This window comes from Labrus bergylta, chromosome 6 (assembly GCF_963930695.1).
Source record: "Labrus bergylta chromosome 6, fLabBer1.1, whole genome shotgun sequence".
Lineage (NCBI taxonomy): Eukaryota > Metazoa > Chordata > Actinopteri > Labriformes > Labridae > Labrus > Labrus bergylta.
The window spans coordinates 2,434,492-2,462,473 of NC_089200.1; the positions used below are offsets into that span (position 1 = coordinate 2,434,492).

At 44.7% G+C, this 27,982-nt stretch overlaps 1 protein-coding gene across 1 annotated transcript in view; it reads right to left on the reverse strand.

Moving 5' to 3' along the window:
* mast2 (microtubule associated serine/threonine kinase 2) overlaps positions 1-27,982 on the reverse strand; it is a 160,886-nt gene that overhangs the window by 52,448 nt on the left and 80,456 nt on the right. The window contains 2 exon segments of the mRNA XM_065955551.1: positions 3,729-3,950; positions 13,160-13,191. Coding sequence (XP_065811623.1) covers positions 3,729-3,950; positions 13,160-13,191 — 254 coding nt within the window.

The window sequence follows — 27,982 nt, forward strand, 5'->3', positions numbered from 1 at the left end:
CTGCCATGAGAGGGGCTAAGGTGCTCTGTTCCCTGGTATCCTCCTAAAGTGGTTTCTTTTTCTGTCTGACTATCGGCTGTAACGTTTGTCTATCAACTTTGTTTTACACAAACATGACCTGTGAACATGCATTAGATGTCAGAGTGCGGATGCTACATGGGGAGTGTGCCAGAGCTGTTGGGAGGTTCGGTGCCTTTCTCAAGGGCACCTCGTCAGGAAGTGACCTAGCACCTCTCCAGCCACCAGACCAACCTCCATATTTTAGTCCACAACAGGACTTATGATACGATAGGATACGATACACAACAAACATTGTTTTTTATATATTTTTGGAGTAGAATTCAGGCACCTACATGACTCGGTCTTCTGATTGGCTCGTTCTTAAAGTCCCTCAAGCTTTCACTGAACTCTGTAAATCAGCAGTTTTTTTTGATGCCCCAAACTCGTGGAACGCCCTCTAGCAAACTCTTAAGGTCTAAAGTTCTTCCCTCTCTTCCAGAGTTTAGGAATTTGATTTCTAGCCGCTTTGTTTCAAATTGTAAATGTTTTTAATGGATCTCAGTGTTTTTTTTTCACTGATTCTGAGTGTTTGTTGTGTTTTGCTTGTTTTACTGTGCTTGTAATCTCGACGGCATTGGAAATGAGGGAAACCTCATTTCCAATGAGGTTTTAGAAATTTCCTCAGGTCTGAATTGAAATGAAATTATCTTTACTGTCCCCTTGGGGGGAATGTATTCTGGACTCAAAGTGCTGCCAAACATTCAGCTGTGTCCACAAGAATCAATAAACAAAAAAACACTTGAAAAACACGTCCACATGTAAACAGAAAGACACACACCAGAGCAGAAAAACACAAAATCAATTAATCATTACCCATATTACACAAGATTTGCAAAGAACAGGTGACCATCAAGTTCCCAACCCAAGTCCTTACACTCTGCCGCCCCGTCACTCTCCTGGTCGTCTCTAAAAGCAGCAGACTAACAATAATAACTTTATTTATTTTATTAGTACGCTGCTGCCTTCAGCTGTCAGAAGCACGACAGATCAACTCCAAACATCACAAACAGAAGAACAAAATGAAGACAAAATAAAAACCTTCTAATGAGCATGATGTGAGCCGCATGTTTTCTACAGTTACAGCTCCAACAGACAACACAACATGATGCACACACACCACACATTCCAATCTGCACTTTGGCACACACTTTACACTGTTTACATTATTCTATATTTTGTATATTCAAATATTTCTTTTTTTATTTTACTGTATTTATGTGTATTGGTTATTTGAGTGTTTATTGCATGGCCTTGTGGAACAGTCTTTACATTTCACTGCACATCTGTATGAGCATGTGACAAATACAAATCTTGAATCTTGAATCTGCATACTGTATGACAACATTGATATCAAACTGTTCTTTTATAGTTTCTAGTCAACAGCCTTCTCTTTGTAGATCTGCAGATTAAAACATCCAGTGAAATGTTTGGCAGAGCCGACTCCTTCCTGTTGGAGTCACCGAGCACTGACCTTGACTTTACCATTTTCTAAACCCTACGCTGTAATTCCACATTTTAAGGATGGAAACTTGTTGCTGCAAAGAGGAAAATGAAGTGTGAGGAGGAGAGTCACAACGAGGTCAGAGACAACTGGAGGATCAAGAATAACTTCAAATCTTAATTTGAAACGAGGAAGCTGCCTTCCCCCTTCACGTTAACCTTTTTTCACTCTGAATGATGAATCATTTTCCTCCTGATTACAGCTCAACTAATCCACCCCCCACCCCCCCCCCACACACCCCCCCCCCCCCCAAAAAAAAAAAAAAACCTGTCGCAGCCTGTTGCTATGCAGGAGTCACTCGACAACCTCTTTCTCTTTTTTAACACACTGCTGAGACAAACAAACACACCACGACAGGAGGTGATTACAAGGAGCAGAGAAGAAGAAATCTGTGTCCGTGTGTGTGCGGGGAAAGTGTCCCCTGTTATTACAGGGAGGAGGAGGAGGAGGAGGAAGATTGCTGCTTCAAAGCGATAAGTACAGCTCTGTCTCTGCCTTTCTTTCCTGCTTGAGGAGCCACTTCAGGCTGTGACAGAACGCAGGGAGAGGAAGAGGTTATCTGAGGGAATGACGGCACACCGGTCGCTTGGACAAACGTCAAATCACGCCTCAAATCAAACCTGGGTTTGCATCACCAATACGCAGATGAATTACATTTAATCATAAACAACCCAACAGTCTAAGAAACATCCCAGCTTTTTAAAACATAACAGTGACTCCTATTCAAATGCAAAGTCATACAGAGCGCCCTGCAAAAGACAAATCCAGTTATCTGACCTTCATGACGGAGCAACTCCTGCTGAGCATCTTAAAACCTGCAAACAGGAAGAGGAGGAGGAGGAGGAGAGCGAGAGAGAGAGAGAGAGAGAGAGAGAGAGAGAGAGAGAGGAGGGGATACTGAAGACGGAGCAGCAGAGAAATGAAAAAAACTAATCGAGCCTCAAAAAATAAAATAAGGCAAAGAGAAGGAGGAGGAAAAAAAGTCATGAAAACTGCGTACCTATTGGAGCGCCGCAGCATGCTTCTCTCGGGGAGTGAGAAATTAGAGAGCACCGTCCAGAAGGAGTCAGACATACTAACGCTGACGCAGACACACCACCATCGCTCTGACCGGACGAGGTTTTTCAAAAACAGATGCTGCCTCCACCTGTCACACCGGCGACAGTGTGAGGGTTGGTGTGAGATGTCTCCCCTCTCCTCCCTCCCTCTCTCTCTCTCTCTCTCTGCCCCTCTGATCCTCTCTCTCTCTCCACTCAGCAGTGCCCCCTCCCCTTTCCTCTGATGCTCTTTTCTTCCCCTCATCCCTCTGTTTCTGATCTGAGCTCTCGTTAAGAAGAAGCAGACCGGTTATCACTTCACAGATATCTTACTGCAGATGTTTGATGTTTACCTGTTGAAAACGCCGGAGGGACAACAGCTGTTTCTCATCTCAGACAGTAAAAGAAGAACACAAGAAGTGTGAAGAATCTAAGGTTGTGCTTTTTTAAAATCAGCATTGATGTGGAAACGAGCTCATACGTATGAAAACAAGAAAAAACACTTAACACAAGAACATGACTCCCTCTTCCACGTTCACCTGTGACTACCTTATTCTCGCCGCCTGTGGCTGTGACTCAGACCGCAGCGTGTCATTACACCCTGAAGGAGGCGCAAGCTCTACATGGGGTGTCATTTTCTAAAGGCTTAGTTTTTTGGGTTTGACTGCGGCCAACTCAGAGTTAGTTTTCATCAAGGGTGCTGGTGGAGTAGCGCAGAGAATCACTCCCATGATTCCCCCCCCAGCTGCGACGTCAGAGAACATGAGTTATTAACGTCTGTCAGGACCTAAAGACAATTTACACCAAAATCTGAAAAAGTGGATCTGGAGGAAATGAACAACCCTGCCTTTAAAGTCATGCAGGTATTTATTAAAACAGGAAAAAATCCCTTGTTCCACCTCCATGTCTCCTTTACCTCCGGTTACTAGAAGTTTTTACCCAATGAAAACAAGGCGAGCTAACCCGATGTGATGAGTTCCTCGTTCCGCCCGTTAGCTGAGCACGCTGAAGGTTACCGACAGACACAGAAGGTCAGGACTCTCGTTAAGGATGTTAATGAAAACGACACCACACACACACCCAAAAACAAACAGGTGTGTTAGGAGGCCACACACACACTCGTCTCTTACCTCCACAGAAAGGGGTTTCCTCGCTGGTGAACAGGGGCCGACAGAGGGCCGTCTGAGGCGCAGAGGGAAGGGGAGGAGGAGGAGGAGGGGGAGGTGGAGGTGAAGGGGGAGAGGGTGACGACGGGGGGCTGAGCGACGGAGGGATGAAAAGAAGTGGGGGACAGCAGGTGCTGGAGGAGGCTGCTGTTGCCGTGGCAACGCAGCTGAGCCGGCGACCAGATTCTGCCAACAGAGAGAGGAGGGGAGGGAAGGGGAGGAGAGGGGAGGAGAGGGGAGGAGAGGAAGAAAGGATGAAGAGGACAAGAGGAGGGAGGAGAGAGGGGTGTGCGATGAGGAATGTTTAACCTCACGTGTGTGTGTGTGTGTGTGTGTGTGTGTGTGTGTGTGTGTGTGTGTGTGTGTGTGTGTGTGTGTGTGTGTGTGTGTGTGTGTGTGTGTTCCTTATTTACTGCCTCATGATGCTCCATATGCTCCGTAAATATTTACATTCGGGTGTTCAGACATTTGCGATGAACTTATCGTACTGTTTCCAAACATTTCATGGACGTGAAGATGAACCGATTTACCCACAATGCAACATGTTACCACAGTAACAGCTGATGTTAGTTGCAGCTAGTGTTGTAGTCAAGACCACACTAACCGAGACCAAGACGTACCCGAGACCAGAGTGCTCTTAGACTGAGACAAGACCAAGACCATTACTGTAAATTCATCATCTTGTGTGCAGCGGCCGTGGGTTCGAGTCCCGCTCCCTCCTCCCAACATTTCCGTGGTATCGAGAAGTATCCACATATTGAACATGCTGAGGTGATTTCAGAGTGAATAAATGTTTCTAATAAAGATACATGAAGGTAAAGTTGTAGAGACATAAATCAAACTACAACGGGTCTAAAGACGTCCTCTCCGTCCTCTCCGTCTCTGCAGAATTCAGGCGGTTCAGTTGGCACGGATCAAAAGGGCACGAGGACCTTATGGTGGTGGTCTCCCCCCGCCCCCCCCCCCCCCCCCTCCCTCCTCGCTGGGTGGGACAGAACGGGTGAGAGACCACCTGCTGCCAAGTCAAGAGCTACACACTTTTTCAGAACGTGCCGTGTTTCCCTTCTGCAGACCGCTGAGCCATCTGTGGCGTCCAGATTTTTCATTTCCATAAAGAAACGGATCAAATGAAAGTCTGGAAGAGAATCACAAACAGGAGGAGCTGCTGCATATGTCAGAGAGGAAGGTCCAGTTTTTAAAGTTTGATTTTAGAGATGAGGTCATAGTGAGGTCATTCAAACAGGATTTATAAATAGATTAAAGTCCAGAAGAGTGTGACTGACAGCGCTGTGACTGTGAGCGTTGTTATGAAGAATACGCCGCCGCATCTCGCCCTGCCTTAGTCTTGGTCTTGACTCGGTTTTGATCCCTAACTGTTTTGGTCTCGTCTCGATCTCGGAGCACTCTGCTCACAGGTTTGTCTTGGTCTCCGTTGGTGTGGTTTTGACTACAACACTAAGTGCCAAAGGTCGGACTTGAACCCGGGCCGTCCACTTTGAGGGCTATTGCATCCGTACATGGGGTGAGACCTTACTGCTAGGCCATCTGCGCCCCGATATTTGTCAAAATCCTGATTATTTTATTAAGACTTGATCATTTTTGGGGGGATTAATGTTAACGCTGACAGCTCTACTTTTTATATGAAGAATCAAAAGTTATCAATCAATTATTAATCAACTAATAACCCTCACAGCTAAAGGAAACACAGACGTGTGTCGTCTGTAATCATAGTTTGACCTCTGTCCTGTTTTTATTGCTTCCTTTCTTTCTCTCTATGTCTGTCTCCTCTCTCTCTAGCTCGTCCTATCTCTATGTCTCTCTCTCTCTCTCTCTCTCTCTTTCTGTCTCTGCCTCTCTCTCTCTCTCTGTCTCTGCTTCTCTCTCTCTCTCTCTCTCTCTCTCTCTCTCTCTCTCTATGTCTGCCAGTCTACCTCACTGCCTCTCTCTCTTCTCATGTTTCTGTGTGCTATAGAAGCTTCTCTTCTCTGACTCAGTATGTACACTATGTATGAACTGTATAACCAGTGTGTGTGTGTGTGTGTGTGTGTGTGTGTGTGTGTGTGTGTTGTAAGCCGGACATGAGCCCCCCGGTTCACTCACATATCTAGTGTTTATGACGGAGTTAAAGGAACAATGTGAGCAAGATTTTTGTCTGTTTTTTATCTGCTTCTTCTTTTATACTCAGCAGGTTTAGTAATCCCATAAATCCAAAAATATCACCAGAAAGATTCAGTTTTCATCCAAATGTTTCACCATTTTTCAGCCAATGTAGAAAAGTTAAATTGGCTAACGTTACAGTTAAGAAGAACATAGAGGTCACAGTTTTTAAATTACATTTCTACCAAACATCTTCTGAGTCTGGATCACAATAACACAAGAACTGAAGTTGTTCAGCATCATTTACCAAGCGGATGATGTGCTGACTTTGCAAAAGCTGTAGAAACTTTTAAAGGTCCAATCAGTGAGATGTGTAGTGAGTGAAATGATAAAGTGACCTTACTCTCTGATCATTAAGGAAACATGCTATGTTGAAGTGCTGGCTTCTCTGACAACAATGCAGCAGCCAGTATGTCCTCCTTCTAACTTTAGATTCTGCTTCTGGATTTGTTTGGACCAGAGAAGGTAGGCGGTTTGTTTGGAGGAAGTCTGTGTTGACTACAATGCGGGATGCAACCCGTACAGGTATAGGTGTGCTGGACGACTGTAACGCATCTGACAGTTACAATCTGACCTCTAGCTCTCACTGAAGAACAGACGATCCATGTTGACCACGCCTCTCCACCCAAATCATTAAAACCCATGATCATTAGTGACTCCATCGTTAACTTGGAGTCACTTAATAAAACCCTGTAGTCTGTGATGTGACATGTGTGCATGCTTGGGATTAGGTCTGGGCGATATGGACCAAAACTCATATCTTGATATTGATTATCTGAATGGTGATACTCAATATATATCTATATGTATTTTAACAGTGAAAACACATGAAAAATAAACTACCTGTTTGTGAATTTATAAAGTAATATTATGAAAAAAAATGTTTCCTTAAATACAATAAGAGAGAGGAGGAGCAGACAGTCAGTCATCATCAGTGAGATGAGAAAAAAGTATAAACATAAACTATATCCATATTAACGATATTGTCTTACCCTTTATCTTGTTTGAAAATATATCGGTATATCTTAAAAACTCAATATATTTCCCAGCCCTAAGGGTTGACTTTTGTCTTTTAAATTTAGCACATCACACAACGTTTGTTTTTTTATTTTCCCGCCTAAAGGTCAGAATATTTGTTTATTTTTACGAGAATGTTTCTGTTTTTACGGGCAGTCCAATAACTCAGGGTGTAAATCAGCGCTGTGTGTAAATGAAAACATGTTTACACTTGACTGTTTTCTACCTGCTCCGTCTCTAACAAATAAACAAACACATCCAAACATGTTGCTCAGAATAAAATGGAGCTGCTGCAGACTCCAGGGGCACAAAGATCAGATTCATGTAAACAAACTTCAGCTGCCAAAAGAAAAGTAATCGAGGAGTGATGGATCTGATTTCTCCCTTACACACACTTTCTCAGATATCAGCACACACACTCTGTCTTACTGGAGGCGGAGTTGAGGGGCTCCCGCTCGCTCCTTCCTCTTCTTCATCTTCTGTCCCGGGACTAAAGGCTCTGCTTTAGTCTTTAATAATCCAGCGTCCTGCATCGTCTAGTCCGTCCGACCGTCACACACATACTGAGCTGAGCGCCTGAAAACTGTCCCCACGCTCAGTCCTCCCTCCATGACACAACTCTTAAATATAAAGGTGTGACTGGAGAGAGAGAGAGTGTGTGTGAGCGTGTGTGTGTGTGTAACGTCAGCACCTGCTCTTATCTCCACACACAGTGACACAGTTATGCGAGGTATCTGGGGTAGAGTGTTCCTCCCGCAGCAAGCACGGACACGCTGAGTCACAATCTGACGGCCTGCCTCCAAACACTCTTTACAACACACACACACACACACACACACACACACACACACACACACACACACACACACACACACACACACACACACACACACACACACACACACACACACACACACACACACACACACACACACACACACACACACACACACACACACACACACACGTCTTTCCCTTTCCTGAATTTAAAAACATCAGATTAAGTTGATGTGTAAAGTTCAGAGTTGTTCAGAGTAGCCGACCAAAAAGCTCCAGACGCTGATCGGTCTCAGAGGGACGTTCCCCAGGAACAGAGTGCCCTCCCTGGGTACAATCCGACCAGTTAATCCCCCTCAGTTCCTGGAAGCCTCAGTGAGTCTGTCCGCTGACAGAGGAGAGGACTTACTGAGTCCTCAACAGACCGAGACACAGAGGGTGGAGGGAGGGAGGGAGGGGGAGACAAAGGGGGGGGGAATGAAGCCAAGTGGGAGGATAAGATGTTCTTCTGACTGATTCATTCACAATATTAACTTTTTTTTAATAGAAATCAATGCTGACTGCTCCCCGTAGGAGAGTTCAGAACACCCAAACTGGAAAGACACTCACTGCAATCACTCCATGTGCAAACTTTAATAAACTTTTGCAACAACATGTCCAACATTTTAGTGTTGTTGACTGTTTTTGTCCAGTCTTTGTCTTTTCATATTTAAATTGTTAACAGCTTTTATTCTGAAAGTCTTTACTTGAATTTAACCCTTAAGGCCCCTTAGGGTTAAAGGCCTTTCTTTTTCTTTTTTCTTGTTATATGTTGGGACAATTTACAGACAGGAAAACGTTGGGAGGAGAGAGAGGGGGGTGACATGCAGCAAAGGGGCCGAGGCCGGGTTCAAACCCACAGCGGCTGCTTCAACAAGGACGAGAGCCGCTGTACAAGGGGGCAACATCATTACCGCTAGGCTATCTGGGCGCTCCCCACAAGGCCCACACTTCTGTGACTTTTAAAATAAACTCTAATCCTTATTGGCTTTTGAAATTAATTTGGTTTTCACTTCTTTGTTATGACTTCCTCAAGAATTGATTTAACCTTTAACTTTTTTTTAACCTTACTTTGAGCTTCTCAAAAACAGTTTGAGCTTCAGGGTATGCACGTTCTAGGTTATTGTCTATTTTTGCAAAGATTTATTTTCGAGGCTTGTTACGTCTTTATTGTAGAGACAGGACAGATAGAGTCAGAAACCAGGGAGAGAGAGAGAGTGGGTGACGACATGCAGGGGAAAGGAGCCACCACAGGTCAGACCCCGAACCCGGGCCGTCAGCCTGGAGGACTACAGCCTCCACACATAGGGCATGCACACCATCCACTAGGCCACAGCCGCCCCTTCATTGACCTTTAAATCAGCCTCCTCGACTTTTATTAGTTTATTTGTCAAGTCAATTTAATTCAGTGCAACATTTTAAACCTTACAAGGTAAACTCTCCTCTCTGACACACACACACACACACACAGAGTGAGTACAGATGATATTATCAGAGTATGTGTGTGTGTGTGTGTGTGAGCTGCAGCTGTCCTCTGTGTGTGTTAGTGTGTGTGTGTTTCTGAGAAGCCCAGGGACACCACTGACCCTAATGGGCTAAATGCGGCTCACATGCCAGATTGCTAATTCACACACAATGGACGGGATCACAGATGGATCTGACCGGGGTACAGTTACACACACACACACACACACACACACATACACACACACACATACACACACACACACACACACACACACACACACAGACGTAACACAGATACACGTGTAAACAGAGGTAATATGGAGCGATTACTGAAGTGATGTAAGAGCTGCAGGACACGAGAATGTCATTACACACCAATCTAGACATACAGTGTGTGTGTGTGTGTGTGTGTGTGTGTTTGAAATTAAACCTTGCCATAATGTCCCCTGAAGGTTCCTCCTTGTTCTCTCTGCTGAAACAAACACTCCGTTCTTGGTCGTATTGATCTCGACCTTTGATCTGATTATTGTAATTGATTTATTCAGCTCACTTTAAAAGGATAAATTGAGTTTCAAACTTACACAACAGCAACAAAAAGAAGCCTCTTCTGTTTCTCCTCTGAGAAAAAGCCAAACCAAAGCGGACTCTAACTTTATGCACAATAATTCTATTTCATATATACATGGATTTGTTGGATCCAGGCACCCCCACACGGCCGTTTTGGACGCCCCTCGGTTTGCCAGATATGAGAGCAGTTATCAGGTCAACAGGTGTTGCAGCGATGGAAGCGGTCAAGAGAAGTGGTTCAGATAGAAGTGATTGTACCCGACCTAAAAAGCCTCTGCATGTTTCTAATAAGCTCCACGAGCAGAAACGTGCTCAAACTAGGATCAATATTGGAGATGCTTTTGAAAAATGGAGAGAGGTTAGAACACAGAAAGGTTTACAGACCCATGCAGAGCTGGATAAACACTGAAGCTTCAGAGTCCACCACATGGTGACCTGAGTGAGCATGGACTCTAGAGAGGAGGGGGGGAGACAGCTCTCTATGATGTTTAGAATTTAGACTCCAGTACCCATTTTAAACACTAGGGGTCAAAGTTACATACTGCACCTTTAAAAAAAAACAGTGGAAGGTCCCATTAAATCTTAATCAGAGAGCGGGTCAGCAGGACCGTCAGTCTTTGATGTAACACTTTGTCTCAGAGCATCACATCCTGATCTGTGTCCATTAACAAGAGCCGCGGCTAAGATCAGCAGGACGCCGCCACCGCCGGCCAACTGTCACTTCCTCAGAGAGCGAGTCAGAGTCAGAGAGCAGCCGGGACACAGCCTGAAGATCTCACAGCAGAGAAAGCAGCCCCTGTGGATCGGCTCTCACATTACAGCTGTGATAAATCAGATCTGAATCTTCAAAGAGCGAGCAGGAGAAACAGGAGGGATAACAGACGAGTGTTTTCTAGTTTAACACCTCTTCTTATTTTCATATCATTCCTCGGTGGTACTGCAGAGATTTTTGATCATAAAGAGTTCAGAGAGGTCGAGGAGACCTCCAGGAAATCAACACAACGGGCAGAAAACCTTCAGTATTCTTGGTTTTGTTAATTCCTTTACCTATTACTCTTCCAGTTTCAGCTTCTGCTCTCTGCTCACAAACGTCCACACAGGCTGATTCAGTCACACAAAGAGCACCTTTACTGAGAAGGTACGAGGTATGTGGAATGATCTGCTTATTTGCTCGGACGTAAAACACATCCTTGTTTTCAAATCTTACCTGGACAAGTCACAGTCATGCTTGAAGCTCCACGGCTGACCAGCAGCTTATGTAACAACAAGACATACAGGAGAGATTATTATTCACCTTTCTGGATCTTTTGTAGAATAAAAAACAGGATACAGGATATATATAAGAATGACACCCTCTCCTTTTAAAGACATTTAAATGACCATTTGTTTTGCAATGGCGGGCATCTATCTGGTGCCATTTTCTCCTCACATCAAATTTAAAACTCTGCTGCTCGCTTACAAAACAGCGACAGAAACGTCTCCTCCTTACTTCAACTCTCTGATCCAGGTCTACACTCGCTCCCCCCCACTACGCTCTGCCAATGAAAGGCGTCTGATCCAACCTTCACAACAGACTAGACTCTTCTCCTCTGTCGCCCCCCGGTGGTGGAATGAACTTCCAAACTCCATTTGATCTGCAGAGTCCCTCTGCACCTTTAAGAAAAAGCTAAAGACCCAGCTCTTTATGAACACCTATGATCTTAAAGGCTTTATATGCGATTTTTTGATCCAGCAGATGTCGCCCTTGAGACAGTCATGACTCACAGAGTTATTTTCAGAGGATATACTTGATTTACAAATTTAAGCGTGAAAAATCACACATAAAGACTTTAATGGTGATGACGATGATGTGTAGGATTGTTTTGATGCTGATAAGAACCTTGAAGAACAGCTGTCGATGTTGTGCTCTGCCTCTGGTCACTTCCTGTGTGTCCGATCAGACTTAAAGCTGTTCGTCTGCACTTCCTGATGTTAGCATTACTCGCCAAAAGTTTGCCAGCAAGGCGTTTCGCTTCTTTGAACTGCAGCCTTTAACATGCTCACTGGACTTCACTGCTTCCACAATAACAGAAAAAGTGTCAAACTATCAGGCCACGATGTCATTCTGACAAAAAGCTAGGACTTTGTGAAAGTAGCTCTTGTTTGTGTTTTTGACTCCTGGAACCGTTTCTGCTTTGACATCCAGAAGTTAAAAGACTCATTTATGACAACTCAGACAAAGAGTATGACAAACGTAAACAAACAAACAAGATGACAAGAATGTTGAACTCCAGCTGAACTTTTTGTGATGTTAGTGAAACATTGGATACTGCGTCTTTAGGTGAAGCTCAATGTCATCTGAAGCCCTTTGTTTGAGTCCTCACCACTCAGGGAAACTAAAACGCTGCAGAGGGGTACCATCGTGATAATCACACTCCTGACACATCAGTACTCTCCATCATTAAAGGTCTGACTTTGTTTTTGAACATGAAGGTACTCTTTGAGCAGGACAACAAATCAGCTGTACAGAACACACACACACACACACACACACACACACACACACGCACACACACACACACACACACACACACACACACACACACACACACGCACACACACAAATATATATATAGGCGTGCATCTTTAGTTGGATGCTCAGCTGTTCTCGCACACAGACAGACACACACAGACAGACACACACACACACACACACACACACACACACACACACACACACACACACACACACACACACACACACACACACACACACACACACACACACACACACACACACACACACACACACACACACACACACACACACACACACACACACACACACTCAGGCACGGACTCAGCGGCTTTTCAACTTTGACCTTTAACCTTTACTGGAAGCTCTCTGTATAACTTGATCAGGATTAACAGCTGAGACCGAAAAAACAAAACAAACACAAACACAGACGTGGAACATGACTGAGACATAATGAAAGGAGCATTGAGGGAGTGACCGCACGCACGCACGCACGCACGCACGCACGCACGCACGCACGCACGCACGCACGCACGCACGCACGCACGCACGCACGCACGCACGCACGCACGCACGCACGCACGCACGCACGCACGCACGCACGCACGCACACAAATCTGCACAGCGGGCAGAAAGTGAAAGTGTCCACACTGCAGCACAGACGATGATCAAATCCATCACACCTTAAACCCCCTGATAGAGTCTGGGACTGTGTTTGGTTCATTGCATTGCAGCCTTAAAGCTTTCTTAACTTTTCCAGAAGAGAAAAACTGCAACAACAACAACAACAACAACAACAATGCATACAGGAAAGGCTCTGATTGGACAGAGGACAGAGAGGATGATGGGTACTTACAAACTGCCTCTTCTGGGAAGGCTCAGCTCCTTCTGAAAGAGAGAGAGAGAGAAGGAACATTTAAAAGGCTGTTTCGTCATGAGCCGGGATCCGGCCGAAGATTTCTGCCTTTTAATAAGGCAGTTTTTTTCTTACCACTGTAACTTTTGCTGCTTTGCTAAAGTGTTCATGATGGATAGGCTGGATCTTTGTAATATAGCAATGAGTAAGGTCTTTTACCTGCTTTATGTAACATAACAATGAGTAAGGTCTTTTACCTGCTTTATGTAACATAACAATGAGTAAGGTCTTTTACCTGCTTTATGTAAAGTGTCTTGAGATAACACTTGTTATGAGTTGACACTATACAAATAAAAATGTATTGATAAATTGACTGATTGAAATGAAGCACTTCAGACGTGACAAAAGGTCAGTACAGATGTTTCACCAGCAGGTGGCACTGTTGCATCATGGGTATCTACCAGAGAAGTTTTAAAAGAATGATTTATGATTTCTGTGGTGTTCAGTCTTCACTGCTTTTAAATGTACTTCACTATTTGTAACTTTTTTACAATATTTTTGGGATTGCCTGCAAAACAATCCCTGACAGGTGAGTGAGTGACAACATTACAGAAAGGATCTCTACAGAGATAGACGTCTTTGTTACAGAGGAAGAGGATTCTTTAAAAGGTTTATCTTCTGGGCCTTTTTATGCCTTTATTTGAAAGACAGGACAGGACAGTGGATAGAGTCAGGAATCTGAAGAGAGAGCAGGGAAAGACATGCAGTAAAGGATCCACAGGTCGGATTTGACTCCTTTCATGGGGCGAGCACATTAACCACTAGGCCAGTGGTTTTTAAAGTGATGGGATCGCGAGATACTGAGAGGGGAGTTAAGAGAGTCCTTCCAAAAACATAAAATTGCATATTTTACCCACCATTGTGATCATGTATATTTTTAAGCAAGTAGCTTCAGAGATTCTGTGTGTTCTGCTTCGAGTGTTTTTTGGTGTTTGGGCTGTTGTGTGTTGATCTAATGTCCGTGTTTGGAGAGGTGAAATGTTAAACCACTTCCTGGGACAACGGGGGTCCCCTCTGGATGTCTAGCACCGTTATTATGGGGGTCGAGGGGTGAAAAGTTTGGGGACCCCTGCACTTGGCTACAGGCGCCCCAGGAAGATGATGTTTTCACACCGCTCTCTCAGACTCAATTTACAAAAATTGGAATTAAAGCTTGCAGAAGATGAAAATTTCTGCCAAAATCAGTCACTCTGCTTGTGTGATTGTGTGAAGCCGGTGTTTCTCGATGATGCACAACACCTGAAAAACACACAAATCTACAAAGTAATGAAGGCTGCACTAACCAGGAACCAACTTGTTGTGCAAAGTAAAATCTCCCTTTACTTCAATGACATTCGGTGGCTTTAAAGAGAGTGATGTGACAGCGGTTTCTGTTTTTAAGTTTGCCTTTAAGACCAACACATACAGCCCAAGGACCAGAATGCTCCGTTAACATTATGATGAATACAAAGACAAAAGAATAATCATCCGTTGCACATCAATTAAAGGTCAGAGGAGATTTAAATAAACTTCATGCTGCCAACAATCCTCACAATAACATTTAAATTACACAAAGTGAAAACTTTATATCAAATATGGGAATCTAAGCTACAGGAAGACCGCTAATGAGGGCTTTTACTTGAAAATGAAACACTGTCTGTTTGAGATCATGTGTCTAAGGTGATCTCTCTTCTGCACTGACGCTGCAATTTCAGCCTGTGACCACAAGGGGGCAGAGGAGTGTCATCATCATGAGATTATAGAAGCACAAACCCAGCTGCTCTGCATTCTTTAATCAATAAAACCTTCAGACTTCTAAATCTAAATGTGTGAAATGTGTTTTAAAGTGTCAGACAGATTCACAGCGTGTGACGTGATACAACACACAACACATAAAGTACACAACCTGTGACACAGCTCAGAGTAACAGACCGACAACATCTGGTGGAAAAAAACATCCCTTCACCGAGGTGGTGGTTTGAGACTCCATCTTTCACCAACCTACAAAACTGAAGACCCAGTCCAACCTTGGGACATGTGACCCCAACGACCCACAGACTAAAAACTTCTAGCTCTAGCCGCCGGAAAGTTTAGAACTGAAGAAGCCACTCTGGAGAACTTCAAAAAGTGGTCTCGAGAGTGGCCTTGTTAAAAGTACTAAAACTTGCTTTTGAAAAATTTTCAACTTGAGCGCTTGGAGCTCTCGGAAAAAAGGCCCTGGGCACTGTGTTTTTTCTCCCGGAGGGCGCCTGCTGCTGCAAACGCTCTCTCCTCATCAAAAACAATTGAAAAAAGACGCTGGGGCTCAGAAAGAAAACCGCTCGATGGACACAGGGTCTGATACTCACTGAGCATGTGCAGAACCCTTGAGCAGAGAGATGCACCTTTTGCCTTTGTTGTTATCACTACATCGCCCTTTCTGTCCGTCACACACACTCTGACACACACAGACACAGACACACACTCTATAACACACACACTCTGTTCCTGCGTGGGACGGCTGTGTCATCAGAGTCAGATCGTCTTCCTCTCTCGATCTCCTCGATTCTGTGTGCAGATAAGCTAATGGATGTAATGGAGTTTGGCTGAAGCACAGTGAGTGGGAGAGTGGCTGTTTGGCACAGGTCTGCACTGTGTGTGTGTGTGTGTGTGTGTGTGTGTGTGTGTGTGTGTGTGTGTGTGTGTGTGTGTGTGTGTGTGTGTGTGTGTGTGTGTGTGTGTGTGTGTGCGTGCATGTGTGTGTGTGCGTGTGTGTGCGTGCATGATAACATCGATCAAATTTATGGTTACTCTTCATTTGGCCTGCCTACAACAGACCAGGCAGAAATGAACCAATTAGCTGGTGTGTGTGTGTGTGTGTGTGTGTGTGTGTGTGTGTGTGTGTGTGCTGTCATTTAGAGCAGACACAGTGATTCTATTAGTCCTGTGAACAGATGTTGTCCAGACCCAGAGGGATGGAAACGAGCATCACAAAGTGCAGTCGACCTTTAATGATCCTACTCTCTGTCGCCCCCTGTAGGCTGAGTTCAAACTGCAGACGTGAAGTTTTTCCCGAGCACCTGTTCTGCTCTTTCTTAGAATTGTTGGTGAGAAGGCAGGCTCAGAACAAACACCTAACTGTGGGAGTGTCACCCACCTGGGGGAGGGGCTACTGCCCTTTGTGATGTCATGAAGGGAAAATCTCCAAACAGCCTGTTTGAGCACACATTTTCTGAAAAGTGGAGCAGGCAGAAGACGGAGAGGATGGACTTTTCTCATCATTGGGGGGTTTGTAGACGGACTAGAGACTCATGTTAGTGCTTGTTATCAACCTGTATGGACCCGCAATGTAGACGTCATATATTTCAATAGAAACACCTAAGTTAAGTTAATTAGCAAATATCTGAATAATAAAATGTAAAAATGCATGCAAAACAAAAAATAGTGCAGTAAACAGTGAGAGGCTCATCACCTGTCTCCCCCTACCTCACCCCCCCCCCCACTCTGACTCACCCATCTGAGTGTGCAACATAAAAACAGGTGCTCAAAAAGGGAGAGAGGTAAAAAGAGTGTGTGTGTTAAAGCTCTAAGTCCGCCCACACACTGTGATGTGAAATGATGCTCGTCTGAAACCTTCCTCTGACACTTTATTGCATTACACTGCATCTGTGTGTGTGTGTGTGTGTGTGTGTGTGTGTGTGTGTGTGTGTGTGTTACTGCTTTCCGAGCCCTGAGGGAGGATGTTCAACCCGAAGCCACCATGCAAAAATAACCCAAGAGGAGGAGAAAGCTAATGCCTGATATAAACACACACACACACACACACACACACACACACACACACACACACACACACACACACACACACACACACACACACACACACACACACACACACACACACACACACACACACACACACACACACACACACACACACACACACACAGCTTGCTCGTGTTAAACAAACCAAACAGCCACAAAGAGCCGTGATGAAATTATCCTCAGCGACGGAGAGGATAAGAGGAGCAGAACACAAAGCCTGAAGCAATCCGCCCGATGGAATACAAGCATCAATAATACACTTTACTGCTGAGAGAGAGAGGAGAAGGGGGGAGGGGGGTAATGTGATTAGAGAGATGGAGAGAGAGAGGAGAGAGTGGAGGTAAAGACTTATAGGCTAAAAGGTAACAGCTCCGTCTAAACATGTCATGATAACAGGGCCAGGACCACAGAGAGCAAAGGTAGACACAATTAAGACCTTTGTACAAGTCAAGTCCCTTGATCTGTCCTGCCCCCCCTCCACAGTCCCCCGCTGACCTGCACCCACATTGCTCCGGGCCCAACCCGAGCTCCGTTACCTCTTTTACATATCGTCATCACAACGTAATACGAGTCAACACAATGGACAACAACACAGAGAACATGACAGCAGCTTTACTGAATTTGTGGCATATTTTGCATCGTTTTGGTGGGATACGGCCCCTCTAAAGCCCCGCCTCCACCAAACTCTCAGGTTCCGATCAGTACGGTACAGTACGTTCTGGTACGGTACGGTACAGTATGCATTTATTGGCGTTTTCACTGTCAAAAGTTAAGGAATGGTACCAAACCAAGCGATCCGTACAGTCCTATTATATTGCCAACCCTCTGTTGGGGTGCCAAGTGGGTGGAGTTAGACTCACTGCAGTCTGTTGATTGGTTCAAAGATTTTGTCACTTCATGTGTGACAGGCGGTGTTAAAGGACCAAAACAAAAGGTGCTTTAAAGTCATGACACAAACGTCCCCGGTCAGTCAGAACAGCAGATGTTGCGGCCACATGTTGAGTGTTTAAAAACCCTCTTCAGCCTCTCATTATGTTCACATTCTTCAGTAGCCAGGTGACCACACGTAAACCCCTCGGACTAAATGAGCATCATAAACAGCTGCTGTCACTCTGTATCCACGGTAACCCCTCAGTGATGTGCATGCCAAGGCTGTGATTGACAGCATGACAAATGAAGCAACACAAAACCAACCACACACACACACACACACACACACACACACACACACACACACACACACACACACACACACACACACACACACACACACACACACACACACACACACACACACACACACACACACACACACACACACACACACACACACACACACACACACACACACACACACACACACACACACACACACACACACACACACGGCTCCCAGAGTGATGGATGACGCCGGCCGGCCTGACACTCAGCAGTCAGGAGGAGCGAGCTCAGACTCCCTGACACACCGGACCGGAGGTGACAAATGTCCCAAACAACACACACACACTCAGGTGGAGCGGTGCCTCTAAATGTGTCCCTGCATGACCCTAAACTATGGACCTGCATATTGAGAAGCACTCTGCAGATTTATTCATGAACTCTGATCCCTATCCTTCCTGTCTGGGTTTATTTTAAGTCCACAGGATGAAACCGAGCTACCTGCAGCATTTTCCACTGAGTGAGTACTTTGTCATGATTCATGTTTAAAGACTTAAGATGTAAAATCACTACTTACAAATACATTTATTTACGTAGGTTTCTGTAGTTTCTACCTCCGATGTTGAGTTAAAATTTACAATATGTAGAATTTTATTCAAATGTTTACACTAGAAATATCTACATTAATAAAAAAATGACTAAACCTGTTATACATATGTTTGTTATTGAGTTCTTACATTATCTAAAATGTTTCCAACCGTTATCAAAGCCAGAGAAATCCTAAATTAATAGTTGTAACAGGACGTGTTGTGGCGGCCCGTATGACAGACAGAATGTTTATGTTGCCATGGAAACACGGGATGTTACGTCAATGACCGCGGCTCTGCATAAGGAAGCGTGAGCTGCTCCTGAAAGCTGCTGTGATAAAAAACTTCATGTAAATTATACTCTGATACATCAGCTCGTCTGTAAACATATTCTCCTCCTCAGGTCGGGTTCACCTGGTCGTCATGACTACGCTTAACTCAGTTTGTTTTCATCGCAGGTGGGGGGGTCGGAGTAGCAAGAGAGAATCACTCCCATGATTCCCCGCCAGTCTGGACTTCATGTTTTTGTTATTGTTTTGAGTGAGAGCCCCCTGGTGGTGGAATATACACACTGAGCCTTTAATTAACATATTTTTCTTGAATTAACTTTAAGTTGCTAACATGCATTAATAGAATTATAGTCCATGTTACTTTGGCAGCAGTGAGTGACTCAAACTTTAACTGAAGTAGAAAAACTGAAAATGTTTGCTATGGATTCAGAATGAACCCACTATAGTTTGACCCCTCACAAGCTACCTAAGACAGACTTTAACATTTTACATTTTTCACCAATAGGGTTCTGGGTACCCCGACTTTGAGCAGCTCTCAAGGATTTTCCTTCAGGAGATGAATTAAAATCTTCATCTACTATTAACTAACTAATAAATGACACAAACACGTTCAGCAGTGTTTGACCAAGAAAAAGGCCTGCAGGGCTTGAACGCAGCACGAGAATAGATGTCATTCTTAGTATGCTTGTACATAAATGTGTACAAAATGTCTCTGTGTGTGCGTATGTGTCTGTGTGTATGTGTGTGTATGTGTGTGTAGCTGCTCCACCCAGGGGCCCGATCATAATAACATGTTTTAGTTGAGCTAAAAACACGCAATTAACAGGAGGAAGCCGGGGAGCCGAGCTCCACTGGAGACAATTAGAGCTGCAGCAGCCAGAATTCATTATCAACACTGTGAATATTGATGAGAGAAGAGTGACAACAAAGAGACTCCAGCAACCGCCATCTCACACACACACACACACACACACACACACAGACACACACACAGACACACACACAGACACAGACACAGACACAGACACAGATACACACAGACAAAGACACAGACACACACACACACAGATACACACAGACACACATAGACACAGACACAGACACAGACACACACACAGACACAGACACACACAGACACACAGACACACACAGATACACACAGATACACACACAGATACACACAGACACACACACACACAGACAAAGACACAGACACAGACACACACAGACACACAGACACAGACACAGACACAGACACACACAGACACAGACACACACAGACACAGACACACACAGACACAGACACAGACACACACAGACACACACACACAGACACACACACACACAGACACACACAGACACAGACACACAGACACAGACACAGACACACACACAGACACAGACACACACAGATACACACAGATACACACACAGATACACACAGACACACACACACACACACACACAGACAAAGACACAGACACAGACACACACAGACACACAGACACAGACACAGACACACACAGACACAGACACACACACACACACAGACAAAGACACAGACACAGACACACACAGACACACACACACAGACACACACACAGACACACACAGACACAGACACAGACACACACAGACACACAGACACACAGACACAGACACAGACACACAGACACACACAGACACACAGACACAGACACAGACACACAGACACAGACACACACAGACACAGACACACAGACACAGACACACAGACACAGACACACACACACAGACACAGACACAGACACAGACACAGACACACACACACACAGACACAGACACACACAGACACAGACACACAGACACACACACACACACACACACAGACACAGACACACACAGACACAGACACACAGACACAGACACAGACACAGACACACACACACACACACACACGTGTATTAACAGCATAAACACGATAACAACGACTGAAGTTACATTAAAGAAGTATCATTCGCAATGCATCGTGGGATTTGTAGTTCCTTGAGTCAGGAAGAAAAATATGTGCACAGTCTTGTACCTTTGTCTTTTTTCTCAGTTTATGAACGCTGTTTAGGCACCGAAGCAAATTTACTATAGTTACGAGTTTAGAGGTAGCTGGTTGTCATGGTTACAGGCTTCAACCTCTTTATATAAGGATTTTCCAAAATGTCCAGAGTTATTTTTCTAAATGATCACACTGTTAACACACTGACACACAGACTCCCACTCTGTTACCCCCTCCTCTGATCACTTCCCAGCAGCTTCTCATCAGGTTCTTTAATCCACATGATGAACGGACCTGTAAGCACTCAGCAGTGAATGAACAGTGAGAAACTCTGTAGGGATGAACACTGATACACCGCTGTGTGATGGATCCTGTTTCAGTCATCATTATGTTTTCAGAGGATTCTTAGAGAAGTCTTTGGCAGATTCTTGAAGCTGTTCTTACTGCCAATTTCCACATAATCCGTCAGTGACACGCACTACAGCATCGTTCGCTGCCACTCTACTCAATGCTCTTAATTCCACAGCGTGCGCCACTGTCCCTCTCTGGAGCGTGCCAACAGCGCCACTCTCTGCTACGCTTCAAGTACACGGTGAGTCTATTTCCAACTAAGCTCTGGACGAGGAACAAGGGAGCTCGACGAGGCGCTGGGAGTGTCTGACAGGAATGTTTACTTGATTTTCTCTCTCTTTCCTCTCGTTAGATTGTTTTGCAAAGCTGAGATGACGGTGCATTATTGAGTGGTTTTTAAGAACACATTTTCCCCTCTAAGATCGGTCGTTGAATGAGGCCCACAGATTTTTTTGAGCTCAAACAGTGGAAGGAATCTGCGTTCATTACAGTAAGAGGTATTAACAGACAAACATCCTCGTTAATCTGGATTGGTGTAGCGCAGAAAGATGCACTGCGCTCTCTGAGTGTTGGTGTGAGAATGATTAAATATCACTGCTTTTAATGTAAACATGAAAATATGAGACAGTTGGAGAACAAAGAGCTCTGTCCCGTACGTTAGCGTGATGAACGACACGACCAGTCGCACTTTAGAGTCGGTAAAATAGACCTGGAGCTGGAGTGAAATACGGCCGTTAGCAGCAACATAAAGGCCTCTAAGTGAAAGAGCTAATTGTGCTGAGGCGTCCCGAGGACACGAGCGGCGTCCTAATGAAAGCTCTGCTGCTGCTTAACGGTCGCCACGAGAGACACTGAGAGAGGCCCACTGGGACCAGTAAGGCTCTAATAGACGGCTGTGTGTGTGTGTGTGTGTGTGTGTGTGTGTGTGTGTGTTATGGGTAAGGGGAACAAGAGCGAGTGTGTTTGTGTCTCAGAATAACACTTTACCATTGAAAAGCATTATAATTCATCAGGGCCACACACTGACACATTAACGCAACTCATCTCCATTAGTGGGTAAGAAAAGAGTGTGTGTGTGTGTGTGTTTCTGTGTGTGTGTGTGTGTGTGTGTGTGTGTGTCGTCAGGGGGATGACATCCATTTGGGTTGGCTTTTAATCTTCCAAATGAGCAGATATAACTCTTCCTACACTAATGTCACTAACAGCCAATTATTGTGTGTGTTCACTTTAGCAGGAGTGTGTGTTTGTGTGTGTTTGTGTGGCGATGTGTAGGTGCAGCAAGACGGCGGGGATCATGTTAATTGTTATAGCGTGTGTATTGTGTGTGTTCTCAGTCGTTACCATGAGTGATTGAGGTGAGAGTGGGCTTCTTAGTGGAGATAAGTGCAGCTGTGACCGAACATCTTTAATCTCATCATCTGAGCATAGTGCTGGGCGATATGGCTTAAATTTGATATCACAATATTTTTTTGCTTAATGTCGATATTCGATATGACTCGATATTTATTGTATTAAAGTTTATAAATGTAGCCTATAAAACTGAATCTCCACTGTATAAAAAAATATATCACTGACCCAACCTTTGTAACCGCTGGCACAGGAACAGTCACCAATTGACTCTTGAACCATTCTGATGCAAAAGTCAACTGACTGGAATTGTTATGATCACCTTTCTCTCCTTCTTTCTTCTCTGTGAGAAACTCTTCATCCTTAGATCTTTAGGAGCTCTCTTAAGGGCTAACATGCTTTGTGAACTGTTATCTTTACCATGATCTCGTCTGTAACTTTAAGGGGAAAAGTAGCTGCAGCGTGTTCCAGCTCCTCCAGCTGTCTGCCACTGTGGCTCAAACTTTTCTCTGTTCTGTTTTCGTCCTGCTGTCACTCTCAACTTTTCCAGTGATTTGTTTTCTTTGAATGCTGACATAAGCTCAGCTTTTGTCGGGATCTGATGGTTTTAAAACGGTTTTACCAAACGTGTGTTTTAGTAGAGAAAACCTGCGTTAAAATCTGTGTGTGAGTGTACAATTTGAGCGTAGCGAGCGCGCTCGCAGGAGGGACAGCAGTGAAGCCGCCAGCTGAACGTGCAATCAGCTGGACTCTGTCACTTATAATGTCCAGCCCTGCGTTATGAGCCCATTTCTTTGGAAGTAATTCGGCCTCGCTCTCATCTTTCTCTTTCTCCTCCGTGTTGGTCGCTTCAGATCAGACGACTGAAATATGTTTTTATCGTGTGCAGAAAAATCCCAGTGGTAAAAAATGGTGGCGAGTATCTTTCCCCTCTTCTTCTACTGTTTGTCTGCAGCTGCACTCTTCACTCATCACACACACTTCCTGTGACCTGGCAGCACAACCACTCGTGCAGCTGTGCGCTCTATCCAATGCACAAACGGATATCCAGAAGTGTACAACAATTATCCAGAAGAGTGTTGGTGATCGCCCCTTCAGACAACACACACACACACACACACACACACACACACACACACACACACACACACACACACACACACACACACACACACACACACACACACACACACACACACACACACACACACACACACACACACACACACACACACACACACACACACACACACACACACACACACACACACACACACACACAGTTGAAAGGAGCTAATCTGGCCTCATCAGCTTGTCGTTGAGTTCCAGTAGGCCGACGCTTCCTCTGGCGAGATGCTAAAGCCGCTATCAGCGCGGGCAGAGAAAACAAGCTAATCCTAATTGGAATTTACACATTCAAATGAAATCTGCAACGCCTCACTGCAAGGGTTTTTATCAGCTGATAATACAGAGGGTGTGCATGTGTGTGGTGTGTGTGTGTGTGTGTGTGTGTGTGTGTGTGTGTGTGTGTGTGTGTGTGTGTGTGTGTGTCACAGACTGGCAGGTGAATTTGAAAAGCTTCTCTAAAATAATTAAAACAAAGAGCAGTCTGGTTTCTGTTTCAACACGCTGAGCTGGGCTGATCCACTCTGGGACTGTGTGTTCAGCATCCAGTGTGTGTGTCTGTGTGTGTGTGTGTGTGTGTGTGTGTGTGTGTGTGTGTGTGTGTGTGTGTGTGTGTGTGTGTGTGTGTGTGTGTGTGTGTGTGTGTGAAGCTGTGGTGGTGGACAGGGAGGGAGGGAGGGGAGGCGGAGCACTCGTTCTTCCTCCATTCATTGCAAGCAAAGTCTCCGTCTTCTGCTCGCGCCTGATTGGCCGCCTCCACAGAGAGAGAGAGACAGAGGGAGAGAGAGTCTGCGATGAGAGAACGGGGGGGAGGAGTCTGAGCATGTGAGCATACTGACACATAAGAGAGAGCTAAGCAAGCAACAACACACGAGACGGAGAGATTTGAAGAACGGGACGAGAGGAACAGAAAGGGAGAGATCCTCTTCAGTCGTCCTTCCTCCCTAGTTTCTCCTCTCCTCCTCTCCTCTCAATCAGACAATACAACATCAAGCTCAATGTTCATTTAGGCGGATGTTGAAAAAGATAATTAGGATGTTTCTGCTCAATGATCGACATCAGACGAGTCTGAACAAACAAACCTGCAGAAACTTTTTTTCATGATGGTGAAAATATTTTCTCATCATTGAAAGCGACGGTGACACGCTGAATTCAGTTTATTAAAAATAATATTAAAGGTGGAAATCTGCTTGGTAATAATCTGTTAAACTTGGGCCCTAAAGGTCAACTGCAATAAACATTTCAGGAAAAAAAAAGGCTTAGCAAAATCAGAGGTGAAACAAATGTTTTTAGGACGAGAGAAGAATTTACAAGAAGGCAGAGAAGTGTGCGCAGGTGTGAAACACTCTTCTGATTTAGATTTCATAAAAATGAAAATGAGGCGGTCTGATTAGAGGAGAGCCTCTGCCTGCAGGCTCTGAGAATCACCCGACTGTGGAGCAACTTCAGCGCTGACTCGCTCTCGGGCCTGCTGGGAATTGTTCCTGAGTGACAGAGGTGGGATTTAACACCCTCCCCCCCCTCCTGCCTTGGCATACAGAATCTGAGATGTGATGCACTTGAGCAGCTTGTTTTGAAAGAAGAGAACAAACACAAACACGTGCACGGTGCACGCAGGCTGCAGCTCGGTGAAAATGTGCAAAGTGGTTCCTGAAAGTGAGGTGAGGCTGCTTCACGGTGATGTGTGACCCAGATTTCATCAGATCCTCAGACCTCTGTGCCGTTATGAATTTCATAAAAGCAGCAGGCTGTGTGCACATGTATGTTACAGAAACAAGGTGATCTATATGTATGAAAAGAAGAAGTCATTTTCTCTCTCCTTTCATCCCTCTGGGCTGCCGTCCCTCCCTCGCTCGCTGCTGCACATTCAGTTTATTATCAGGAAACCAGATGAGTCTGCTGCTCCGCTCCGCCTGTCGCCCTCTCTTCATTCAGACTCAAAACTGCTTCAATTTGCACCTCTCTACTGCAAACACCCCCCCCCCCTTATCTGTCTATCACACTACTGTACACCCTCCCCCAGCACAGGAGCTAACAAAGACGACACAAAGCTGTAACTCACAACTCGATCAACTGCCCGGATATAAAAACACAACAAATACTATTCTTCTTTCAAACTGCCTTTCAACTGAGCAAAGCTATGATTTATTCTCATAGTAGTTAGTGTCTCCAGAGTCTCTTACAGAGTGTCTCAATGGTGCTGTACCTGGTTATTGCTTATGGTTTTGAATGCATTTAGAATTGAAGAAATTATTAATTGCAACTCTGACTTGAATACTTTTCTTCCTTTCCGTCTGAGCAACAATCAATTATATGAAATAAATGAAAGAGGGGAGCAAATCTAAGACCCGTCAGTCGCTCATTTTTCAGCTATTAGGGAGAAGAAGCAAAGCTCTGTCACATCTTTATCTCTGCAAACATTCAGATATTCATAAAAAACAACAGCAGACAGAGAGGGAGAGAGAGAGAAACCGGATGATGAAATATTGAAGCAAGAGAGCGAGCGGGTGCAGAAAATCAGAGAGAAACTTCATGTGAGAGGGATCAGTTATGTTGAGATAGAATCAGAGTGAATAATTAGAGTGTCAAATAAACAGTGAGACAAAGAGCAGTTTGACAGGCAGCGGGAGAGAGAGAGAGGATTCCCCCCGAGGAGAGGGAGTGACGTGATCTGTGTGGATACGACTGCTCTTTCATCTCCTCACCCCCCGCTGCGCCCACAAACAAGCCCACTCTCGCCTTGCTCGTCTTCATCGTTAGGTCTGATCTTCAGACGAAGGGGATCAGGGTTCAGAGGAGGAGGGAGGTACGAGGAGAATGTAGGTCGGAGGAGGGGCAGACATCGCTCCACACTCCAGAGCCGTTGGCCGCAGAGGACTTCAGTAATTATCATCATCAGATCTACAAAACGCTCAGATTGCAGAACTCGTTTCAAATCAGGACAGCTCATTTACATCTGGGAGGAAAAATCCAATTAGCATGTTCTCAGACTGTAACCCAGCCGCCTTCTCGTCAAGGGGGATGCACTAAAGATCTCAAACAATGCATTTCTGAAAACTTGCTCCTGCTCCTCAAAAGGCCCGATGTCGTATCAGACCAGGAGAAGGAACAAGTTGAGGAGCAGACTGAAGAAAAGGTTGATGCTTTAAGGTGATCTCTATTTGTTGTTCTTCTGAGGATGTTCTTTTAAAGTGTGTTTTCAAGCTGCATTAAGTCCAGATTAGAGGGTCATGAAGGTGAAGAAGAACAACAAGCTCAACAACAACAGCCCAGCTGATACATCACGGCCTCAGAGCTGTGCAGGAAGTACTGACGCTGCAGCTGATGTTAAATCTTTGAAGGTTTAATATTTAGATTTTGAACATTAAAATATCCAAATTAATGAAAAATTGACTAACACTTTTTTTGAGTTCTTACATTACCTAAAATATTTTCAACAGTTATCAAAGCCAGAGAAATCCTTCATTTTAGAGACATGTCTTGTCCCGGCGGCCGCCATGTCAGACACGACATGCTTATTGTTGCCATGGAAACACAGGATGTTACGTCAAAGACCACTGCATAGGGAAGCGTGAGCTGCTCCTGAAAGCTGCCGTACTGTTGCTGTATGAGCTGCTGTGATAAGTTCATTGAGTTGAGCGTGTAGCTGACCTGACTGACAGGTGGGCGTGGAGTAACGGTTTGTTAGGAGGCTTAAAACCCGCCTCAGCTGCAGCTCTGAGCCCGTCGTTAGGTTTAATTAGTTGCCGTGGAAACGGTCATTAAAAGTTGTTAATCAGATCTGGTTCTGCTGCAGAGAGCTAACCTGATGCTGCACACAAAGTGAAACAGACGGGACATGAAGAAGTAAAATAAACTTTGATCTAAAAAAGGGAATGCACCTTGGAGCTGCTGAATGATTTTGAACTGAGGAGCAAAACTGAAAAAGTTACTGTTGAAGCATCCGACAAAAAAAAGATGGAGAAGAGTAGTCTAAATGAGTCAGGAACCAAAAAGAGAAAACAGACCGTTCTGCTTTCTCACAAATAAATGATGGATATCTCAGAAATTGTTGTTATGGTGTTGTGTTTTGTAAATGTTTAGAGTATGACGG